This window comes from Microtus ochrogaster, chromosome 7 (genome assembly GCF_000317375.1).
Source record: "Microtus ochrogaster isolate Prairie Vole_2 chromosome 7, MicOch1.0, whole genome shotgun sequence".
In the NCBI taxonomy this organism is placed as follows: domain Eukaryota; kingdom Metazoa; phylum Chordata; class Mammalia; order Rodentia; family Cricetidae; genus Microtus; species Microtus ochrogaster.
The window spans coordinates 16,056,506-16,067,954 of NC_022014.1; the positions used below are offsets into that span (position 1 = coordinate 16,056,506).

Genomic DNA, 11,449 nt, shown 5'->3' on the forward strand with positions numbered 1-11,449 from the left:
ATGGCAGCTTCTACTAGTGCCACCTGGAAGGAAAGAAGGGGTAGGGCTTGTAAGCCTTTGTAAGTTAAGAGATGGGACACATTATGGTGGCAGAAGACAGTGGGGATGATCCAAAGGTTAGTTTCTTTGACTCACAATTATGAAGCTCAGTGGCCACAAAAGTACGTATACAGGATGCCCAGCCCTGAGTGATGAAGTCCAGCCTCTCTGACAGGCATGCTACAGGTGCAAAAGAAGGTCCCAGCTGATGTCCTAGGACTGCAAGGGCATATCCCTCCTTCTCTGTTACATAGAGGAAGAAGGGACAAGTTAAATCTGGAAGATGAAGAGCTGGGGCCTGGATAATGGCTTGCTGGAGTCTCTGCAATGGTTTAGTAATGGAATGGAGAAGGGGCTTGTGCAGAGAGCCAAGAGCTGCCTCATCTAAGGGGCTGGCGAGGAGAGAAAAAGAGGGGATCCAGGAACACAGGAAGCCAGCTATTCCTAGGAGTGATAAAACCTCTTCTTTTGTAGAAGGAACTGCAAGGGACTGAATTAGCTTTTTTTCTGTCTAGAGTAATAGAATTTTGGGTTGGGGTAATAGTTAATCCCAAGTAAATGACCTGTGAAGTAGACAGTTGGACCTTCTATAGCCCTTTTTGGACAGAAAATTTAAAAGAGCGGAGGTATCAGTTTTGCTGATCTCCAAGGATGGATTGCAAAGTAAAATATCACCTACATACTGTATGAGTTTAGACTTGGGGAGAGACAGTGAGAGTAGATCAGAAGTTAAAGCCTGACCAAACAGGTGTGGGCTGCCCAGAATCCCTGGATAAGGATGGTCCAGGTGAGCTATGTGGAGAGGTGAGTGTCAGGGTCTATCCAGGTGAAGGCAAAGATATTTTAAGATTGAGAGGCGAGAAGAATAGAGAAAAAATCATCCTTAAGATCTAGAACTGAGAAGTCAGAGGTTCCTGGGGGAATGATGAAAAGAAGTGTGTTGGAATTAGTTACTACAGGATGAAGAGGGACTACTGTGGAGTTAATGAGTCAGAGGTCTTGAACCAGGCAATAGGTTTCATTAGGTTTTTTAACAGCAAGTAGAGGGGTGTTAAAGGGAGAAGAGGTGGGGTGAAGTACCTTTTTTCTTAGAAGGTCAGAGATAATAGGCTTAAGTCGCCTAAGGCTCTGAAGAGAGAGGGGGTACTGGGCTTGGGTAATGTACTGAGGAGGATCTTGTAATTGGATGATGATGGGGAAATGGTGTTTAGCAACAGAGGGGTTTTGGGTATCCCAGATTTGAGGGTCCACCTTGAGAGGCTGGTAGAGGAAAAGACACATTGGAGCTGGGAGGTTGGAGGCTAAAAGGAGGAGGAGGGGAGTTGTTGGTGAGTCTGGGGTAAGGTGAATGGAAGGAGTGAATGAAATGGAAGCTCCTACTTTTACTAAAAGATCTCTTCCCATAAGAGGTACTAGGCAGGTTGGCATACCCCCTCCTTGCAAGGCTGTGGCAGGTGTTCCTGCCTGTCCCTAGAGTCACCTGCTCTGTCTGTGGACAGAGACAGCAGCTTTACCATGAGGATTTGGGTGCAGTTGTAAAGGCTGAGTTACCAAGTCTAGGAGCCCAGTTCTTCAATTTTGACAAGTTGAGTGGCAATCACAGAAAAGGATCAAAGAGCTAGAGAGAGTTCTCATACTTCCTGGTTTGATGCTGACCAATGAAACATGGGTTCTCCAAAACTGAAATCAGTACCAAGAGTGGAAGAATCAGCCCACACTGCAAAGGTCCTCAAAGAGGAAAGGTTAGAGCCACCACAAGCCCTGTAGCTTGGCATTCTCAAATCCAGTTGCTGTGGAACCTGATGATAGCCACCAAGCCCTCGCTATGGAACTCTATCTCAATTTTCCTGCTAGTGTCCACAGCACAGCCAGCTCACAGTAGGCTTCACTGAAGCAGCTTCTAGGAAAGTGAGCCACACTCCACGGTAGGATCTGAAGTATAATTGTAATCCTAATTAGTCTTAATGAAAACCTGGAGTCAGATATTGATGGTGAAAGCTGAAAGATCAGAGAAGCAGAGCAGCAGCCACTAGAGACTTCTTACCTCTATGAATACTCAGAATGAATGGGCCGAGCTTCTGTCTCCTCCTGCATTATATTCTTCTCTCCACCCAGCCATATCACTTCCTGTCTCCAGCTACTAGTGCTAAGATTAAAGGCATGTGCCTCCCACTTCCTGGCCTTTATACTAAACTAGTGGTTAGTTCTTCCTTGTTGTATTCTATGACAGAACCAGATTTAATTAATATCTAGCCACAAACCCAGCCCTACACAAGGTGCTAGAAGGAAAACTTCAACTCAAGGAAGTTAGCTACATTCACAAAAACACAGACACACAATAACATCACCAACAACAAAAACTATAATAACAGGAACTAACAATCACTGGTCATTAATATCCCTTATTATAAATAGATTCAACTCATCCATAAAAAGACAAAGACTAACAGATTGAATACAAAAACAGAATCCATCATTCTGCTACATACAAAAAAACAAACCTCAACCTCAAAGACAGACATCACCACAGAGTAAAGAGTTGGGAAAAGATTTTCCCATCAAATGGACCTAAGAAATAAGGTGGCGTATCTATCCTAATATCTAACAAAACAGACTTCAAACTGAACTAAAACAAAAGAGATGAAGAAGGAAATTTTATATTAGTCACAGGAAAAAGCCCATCAAGAGGAAATCTAACTACTGAACATCTATGTCACAAATACAAGGGCACCTTCATATGTAAAAAAAAAAATTCTAAAGCTTAACTCACATATTAAACCCCACACACTAATAGTGGGAGACTTCAACACCCCATTCTCACCACTGGATAGGTCAGCCAGACAGAAAATTAACAGAGACATAAGGGAACTAACATATGTTATGACTCAAATGGACTTAACAGACATCTATGGAACATTCCATCCAAACATAAAAGAATATACCTTCTTCTCAGCACCTCACAGAACCTTCTCAAAAATTGACCACATATTAAGTAACAAAATAAACCTCAACAGATACAAAAATTTGGAATAACCCCAGGTATCTTATCAGATCACCATGGCTTAAAATTAGAATTCAACAGCAACACTAATTCCAGAAAACCCCAAAACACATGGAAATTAAATAATGCTCACCTGAATTATCAATGGATTGAGGAAGAAATAAATGAAGAAATTAAAGACTTCCTAAAACTCGATGAAAATTATCACACAATATACCCAAATTTATGGGACACAATGAAAGCAGTATTACAAGGAAAGTTCATAGCATTAAATGCCTACATAAAAAAATCTGCAAAAAATCCCACACCAGTGAGTTAACAGAACTCTTGAACTGTAGAACAAAAAGAAGCAAACTCACCAACAAGGACTATATGGCAGGATATAAACAAATTGAGAGCTGAAATCAACAAAATAGAAACAAAGAAAACAATATGAAGAATCAATGAGACAAAGAGTTGGTTCTTCGAAAAAATCAACAAAATAGACAAACCCTTATCAAACTAACCAAAACGAAGAGAGAGAATATCCAAATTAACAAATTCAGAAATGAAAAAAGGGATATAACAACAAACATGGAGGAAATCTAAAGAATCATCGGATTCTACTTCGAAAAACAGTACTCCACAAAATTGAAAACAGTAAAGGAAATGGACAATTTCTGGATAAATATCACTTACCAAAATTATACCAAGATCAGTTAAGAAATTAAATAGACCTATATAACTATAAATATAACTGCCTATAACTGCTAAGGAAATAGCAACAGTCATCAAAAGTCTCTCAACCCCCACCACCCCAAAAAGCCTAGGACTAGATGGTTTCAGTGCAGAATTCTACAAGATTTTCAAAGAATTATTACCAATACTCCTCAAATTGTTCCACACAATGGAAACGGAAGGAACTTTGCCAAACACTTTTTATGAAGCTACAATTACCCTGATACCCAAACCACACAAAGACATTACTAATAAAGAGAATTATAGACCAATCTCACTCATGAACATTAACACAAAAATACTTAATAAAGTACTGGCAAACACATCAGAAAAATCACCCACAATCAACTCAGCTTCATCCCAGAGTTGCAAGGATGATTCAACACAAAAAGTCTGTCAATGGAATCTACCATATAAACTGAGAAAATAAAACCCACATGATCATCTCATCAGGTGCTGAAAAAGCCTTCAACAAAGTACAACGTCTTTTCATGTTAAAGGTCTTGGAGAGAGCATGGGTAAAAGGGACAAAAACCAAACATAATAAAGGCAATATACAGCAAGTCACCAGTGAACATCAAACTAAATGGAGAGAAAATCAAAGTGATCCCACTGAAACCAGGAGCAAGACAAGGTTGTCCACTCTCTCCATATCTATTCCATATAGTACTTGAGGTTCTCTATCTATTCCATATCTATCTCTCCATATCTATTCCATATAGTACTTGAACAATAAGACAACAAAAGGAGATCAAGGGGATACAAATAAAAAAAGAAATCAAACTCTCACTATTTGCTGATGATATGATAGTTTAAATAAATGACCCCAAAAATTCTATGAAGGAATTTCTACAACTCATAAACACCTTCAGTAATACAGCAGGATACAAAATTAACTCAAAGAAAATCAGTAGCCCTTCTTTATACAAATGATAAATGGACTGAGAAAGAAATCAGAGAAACATCACCCTTCACAATAGCCACAAATAGCATAAAATATTTTGGAGTAACACTAACCAAACAAATGGAAGACTTGTATGACAAGAACTTCAAATATTTGAAGAATGAATTTGAAGAAGACACCAGAAAATGGAAAGATCTCCCATGCTTTTTGGTAGTTAGAATTAACATAGTAAAAATGACAATCTTACCAAAAGCAATCTACAGATTCAATGCAATGCCTATCATCCCAGCAAAATTCTTCACATACCTTGAAAGAACAATTCTCAACTTCATATGGAAAAGCAAAACACCCAGGATAACCAAAACAATCCTGTACAATAAAGGAACTTCTGGAAGCATCATAATTCCTGACTTCAAACTCTACTACAGAACTACAGTACTGAAAAGCTACAGGCAGAAAAACAGACAGGAGCACCAAAGGAATCAGTCCACATACCTATGAACACCTGATTATTGACAAAGAAGTAAAAAATACAAAATGGAAAAAAGAAGGCATATTTAACAATTGATGTCATACCGGATATCAACATGTAGAAGGAAAATTGGTACATATCTATTGCCATGCACAAAACTAAAGTCAAAGACCTCAACATAAAACCAACCACACTGAATATATTAAAGAAAAAGTGAGAAGTATGCTCAAACGCATTGGCACAGGAGACCACTTCCTAAATATAACCGCGGTAGTACAGAAATAATTAATAAATAGAACTCCTGAAACTGAGAAGCTTCTGTAAGCAAAGGACATGGTCAACAAGACAAAACGGCAACCTACAGAATGGGAAAAGATCTTCACCAGCCCTAATTCGGACACTGGCTGATTTCCAAATATACAAAAAACTCAAGAAATTGGTCATCAAAAGAACTAATAATGCATTAAAAAATGGGGTATAGACCTAGACAGAGAACTCTCAACAGAGGAATCTAAAATGACTGAAAGACACTTAAGGAAATGCTCAACATCCTTAGCCATCGGAGAAATGTAAATCAAAACAACTCTGAGATTCCATCTTACAACTGTAAGAATGGCCAACCCTGATGACAGCTTGTGCTGGAGAGGATGTGGGGTAAAGGGAACACTACTGCATTGCTGGTGGGAATGCAAACTGGTACAGCTACTTTGGGTATTAATATGGCGATTTCCCAGAAAATTAGAAAAAAAATCTATCTCAAGATTCAGCAATACCACTTTTGGGTATATACTCAAAGGATGCTCAATCATACCACAAGGACATATGCTCAACTACGTTCATAGCAGCATTGTTTATCATAGCCAAAACCTGGAAACAACCTAAATGCCCCTGGACCAAAGAATGGATAAGAAACATGTGCTACATTTACCCAGTGGAGTACTACACAGCAGAAAAAATGCCATCTTGAAATTTGCAGGCAAATGGGTGAATATAGAAGACATCATCTTGAGTGAGGTAACCCAGACCCAGAAAGGCAAATACAATATATACTCTACACTGTAGATTCATGGTCCTTGATTATACAAACATTCTGGAAAACAAGCATTTTAAAGAAAACCTTGGATAAGTTGGTATGAAGATGTACTGAAATGGAAAGTTTGTAACTGTGGAAAAACAGGTTATGAACTACAACACATATCATGATGCGGCTGTGTTGACCATGTGTAATAAGTGTACGCACATTAATAACACACAACATATAAAGATCTGCAAGTATGAAGGGTTAATGATGGTTTGTTTTCCCCCTGAGGCTGGGGCTGAGATCCTGATAAAAACTCTACTCTCACTCTCCTTCTAGACCAGCGTGAATCTGCGCTCCTGCCCCGGGTTTTCCACAGCAGAGAACTCAGTCCTCAGGCAGAGGCAGCAGCTCAGGGCTGCAATCCCCTGGGTCAGGCGGGCAGGCAGGCAGTGAGGAGTTCCATCCAGGGCCCAGGAGGAGGGCTTAGTGGAAGAGAGAAGAGCAGCTGGACAGTCCAATCCAACAGTGAGCTCAACCTGGCAGAGTGCCAAAGACCTGCCCCCCCCCCCACTCCCCCACTAGAAAGAGTCCTACAGTTTCGTTTTCCCACAAAGCAAGCAAGGTATTGGGAGGTAGAAGGGTTGCTTTAAACAGTTGGCTGCCACCACCGCCAAACCCACGCGGGAGCCAGCTCTGCTTCACTGGCCTTACAGGCAGCTGCCCAATCTACCACGGGAATGTCACCCCACAAGCAGGATTTGTGCCAGAGGCCGCGTTCTAGAAGGAAGAGGTTCGTGCCTGTTTCCAAGTTCTCCTTTCCGTGGCAGCCAGGGGAAACAGAGCCAGAGGACTGAGTCCTTTCCGCAGATCGGAAGCGGCAAGGGCTGGGACAGGGTCGGAGGGAAGCGGGAGGCAGAGGGGAGGACCTGGGAAGAGCTTTTCTCCTCTTGAATGAGTTCCTTTCCGTCTTCGTCACTCTTACAGCATTTCATTAGATTCGATAAATAGACTGATTGGTAGATGCAGACCTCTGGGCAGGTGACAGAGCGCTGGGAGGGAGGAAGACCAGGGAGGAGGAAGAATGGCGGCAGAGACCAAGATAGGAACCAAAAATACCAGGAACAATCCGAAAGCTCAATATGTCGAAAGTTTAGGATGATAAAGCTTAGTTCATTAAACACATTCTGAGTTTCAAGTTTCCCGTATTTAGTAGACTTCTATTGGTCTCTTCTTTTCCGCGGCTTTGGCGGGAAGCGGAGCCAACCATTGGAAAATAAAGGCGGGAACTCAGTGCCAGCGGGGCCAAAGCGCGGGACCTGGAATTGTAAGACAGGTTCAGGGTGCTTAGAGCCCTGCAGCTCTGCACCATCACCACCGAGGTCTAGCTCGCCAAATCCCGGACCTGGGTGGCCTGAGCGGCTCAGAAGCCAAGGTGATATCTGTGTGTATCTCCTGCCTGAAGGTCCAGATATTTTATCAGGCTCAGCAGCAAGTACAGTAAAAAGCATGAGAATGATAGGGGATGATCCTGGCGGGTGAAAGCCATGCCAGGCTATCACAGGGGAGGGGGAGAGGGCAGAGGAGAGTGGGACAGAGTGGGGAGAGGGTGGCGGTGGGTCGGGACCACAGGCAGGCGTGCGCTCACACTCCATGCACATGTGAGGCTCAGCAGCAGGTTTCTGTGCTGGCAGAGCCTGTCACTGTTAGCAGGTGTAAGTTAGTGCAAGTGCCTCAGACGCACAGTTGCAGTTTGAAACTGTGTTGAAAGATTCTGCAGACGTGACTGAGCAGCCCCGTAAGATTAATTAACTGAGGCGCTAAGAGGCAGAAATAGAACCATTACTATCTAACCCAGAGTTTTTCATCTAGAAGCTATTGGAAAAGAGCCAAGGACCCTGTGATTTCAGTTTTCCTAATGCCACCTGTTCTACAGCCCTATTTCCTTTCTGTTCTGGTTCCCCAAAATAGCCAGTACCAATATAAGCTTTATTTTGTGTCATACGACATTTTTAAGATTTTAATTCCTAAAAACTCTGCTATCTGGAGCTGGATTATTTAATCGGTAAGCATAAATGTGAGTGACTATGTTGACTGAGTTAATTGAGAAGAACCATTCTAAAGGAGGGTGACACCGTTTCCAGGCTGTGGTTTCTAGAGGAGCCCCCTGGCTGAGCACATGCATTCCTTGGTCTTCCTGACTGTGGGTGGAGCCACGTAAGTTCCAGCTGCCTTGACTTCCTGGCTTTGGTGATGCCTACTTGGATCCCTGCCTTCCTGAAGTGGCCTTTGTCTGGGCATTTTTATCACCGCGGCAGGGGAGTAACAAGACACATGGCTCCTCGTTTTCTCTGCAGTACCTCCCTGTGCGCACACCCTTCGTCCCCATATCGCTGTGATGTCTCTAACTTCTCCCACTCTGTCGCCTACATTTCTCCTCCTGCCTTTTTCAGCAAAGGGCTCTTTCCAGACAGGTGACTTTGTTCCCTAGCTGAAGGGGAAAAGGGAAGGCATTGGAAGACTCTCCCTCCTGCCTCCCCCACAGCTATAAACCTATAAACCTAACCTCACGGCCAATGGTTTTCTTTTCTCCTCTTTACCTTCTTCCAGATTCTGACCCACGATCTTGTCCAGACCTTGACTCTCAGATCCTGTTGTTTGAGTCACTCAGTCTCCTCTTCCTTCTTTAAGTTCTCAGCTCCCCACTGCCTTTCTCTCATCCATGGTAAATATGGTCAAGCCTTTCCCATCTTAAAGAAAAACCAATCTTCAACCTCTCTTCCTCCATCCACGTCTGCACCTCTCAGGTATTTTAAATATCCAGATAAATATAGCAATAGTATGTTGTAAAGATTCTTTCTCTTAAAGAATCTCTGTACCACAAGGTAGCTCCCAAATAACAATATGGAGAATTCTTATTAATTATGAATGCTCAGCCTTGACTTAGTCTTATTTCTATGTAGCGCTTATAACTTAATTTAACCTATTTCTATTACTTTGGTGCTGCCATGTGACTCATGGCTTTTACCTCTCCTCCTGCATGATCGCTCCTGCTCCTGTACTTCAAGGCTGATGGCTTCACCCTGACGATTACAGTGAGTGGGTGACATTAGCTCCTCCTGGGAGCATTATTAAACTACAGAGTAATAGCCAAAGTAGTTCAGACACCTCTTTAGTGTGTTTTTCCTCCTATAGCCAATATCTCATGTGATGGTTAGTTCTACTTTTATTTCCCCTCAAAACAATTTCTGAAGAGAAAGGACTGTTTTTATCTTACTTGATATTTTACTGCTTTTACAGGATATGTTTGACTTAGACTAAATATTTTCAGTAAGTAGATGAATGAATTGTGTCCATGAGAGAATTAATCTTAATAAAGGTAAAACAAGTGTTTGGATTGTTTGACTGTAGGACCAACAGGAAAAGAAATCCCTCCTTAGAGGTGATGAAGTCTCACCCAGACTTGGTCATCCGCGTAAAAGATGTGACTCTCGGCGAAGAAAAAAGAAATAATATGAACTCGGAGAAGAGAAAGCTGGAGAAGACAAGAGTGACAGAGGCTGCCTGTGCTCTGTTAAACTCCGGAGGAGGAGTGATTGAGATACAAATGGCCAACAAGAGTGAGCATCCCGTGGAGATGGGACTGGATTTGGAACAGTCTTTGAGAGAGCTTATCCAGTCTTCTGATTGGCAGGCTTTCTTTGAGACCCAGCAACGAGGGAACCATTTTTACATTTTTGTTAAATCTTGGAGCTGTGGCCCTGAAAACAGTTCTGCTAAATCTCACATTTGCAGCCAAAACTCTTCCTTGTACTGTAGATCTGGAACATCAGTGATTCCCATGAGTTCGACAGATGCATTTGTATATCTAAAAAGTAAGAAGAGTGTTGGATGTGGCCTGACTGATGGAAGAGCTCCACCTGTTAAAATTCCCAGAGTTATGCATCAGAACAGCCTTGAATCAGATCCTGCTTTTGAAATTTTCCAGAGGAAGAAACTCGAATATGGTCAAATCTTGCTTTTTCCTGAATCTATACAAGTAGAGTTTAAACAATTCGATACAAAAAAAGCCCTAGATTACATTAAAAATATAATTCCAGAGTATGTCTCTGCATTTGCAAACACCAGGGGAGGCTACCTTTTCATTGGCGTGGAGGATAAGAGTAGGAAGGTCCTGGGATGCCCAAAAGACAATGTTACCCGTGACTCTTTGGAAAGAGTGGCAAATGAAGCAATATCTAAGTTGCCAGTTTTCCATTTTTCGTCATCTGAAGAAAAGGTGTCTTACAAGACCAGAGTCATAGATGTGTTTCACGAGGGGAATTTGTGTGGTTATCTCTGTGCAATCAAAGTGGAGGCTTTCTGCTGTGCAGTGTTCTCAAAAGCTCCCATTTCATGGATGGTAGACAAGGAGAATGATGTCATCTACACACTGACTACTAAGGAATGGGTAGGCATGATGATGGCTGCTGATCCAGGTAAGAGGGGAGAGTTCTTCCTGCTCTGTGCTTTCTGCCTCTTTTGAGTTCCTCTGTATCCTTCACACTCTGAAAATCTGAGTTTGTTACACCACTGGGGTTGGTTCTTTATGCTTTTTCAGATGTAAGAAATTTGTAGGTCTGGAGAGATGGCTCAGAGGTTAAGAGCACTGGCTGCTCTTTTAGAGGGTCTTAGTTTGCTTCCCAACAACCACATGATGGCTTACAATCATCTGTAATGAGACCTGGTGCCCCTCTTCTGGCATGCATGCATACATGTAGGCAGAACACTGTATATATAGTAAGTGAATTAATCTTTAAAAATTGAATATCGATTTTTTTGTTTGTTTTTTGAGGCAGGGTTTCTTTGTCTAAAAGTCCTGGCTATCCTAGACCTCACTTTGTAGCCAGGCTGTTGCCTCCCTAGTGCTGGGATTAAAGATGTGTGCCACCACCACCCGGCTAAATATGGACTTCTTTTGGGGCACACACATGCAGATGCCACAGTTCACACATGGAGGTCAGAGACCAACATGAGTCACTTCTTCCACCAAGTGCGTGCCAGAGAAAACTCAGGTCATCAGGCCTGGAGGCAGGCACCTGTTTAGTTAGGGTTTCTATTGTTGTGAAGAGACACCATGACCACGGTAACTCTTTTTTTTATTATTAATTTTTTATTTAGAAGAAAGTGCCAGTGTGGTCCCCACTACCACAAACTATGCAGTCCAGTGTTCCACATTTGGGGAAATCCCAGGGGTCAACACATCTGGAATGCAATAGATAAGCCTTGGACTGACCATGACAACTCTTATAAAAGAAA

General features: G+C 42.1%; 1 protein-coding gene across 1 annotated transcript; it reads left to right on the forward strand.

Moving 5' to 3' along the window:
* The first annotated feature begins 9,506 nt into the window (after nucleotides 1-9,506).
* Nucleotides 9,507-10,676, forward strand: LOC101990315 (schlafen family member 13-like). Its single transcript, XM_013347039.1, has one exon. It carries the CDS (start codon nucleotides 9,507-9,509, stop codon nucleotides 10,674-10,676), a length of 1,170 nt encoding a protein of 389 aa, XP_013202493.1.
* Nucleotides 10,677-11,449: the final 773 nt, after the last annotated feature.

Coding starts and splice junctions, on each gene's coding strand:
- LOC101990315 (XM_013347039.1), top strand. CDS start 9,507: ATGAGAGAATTAATCTTAATAAAGGTAAAACAAGTGTTTGGATTGTTT.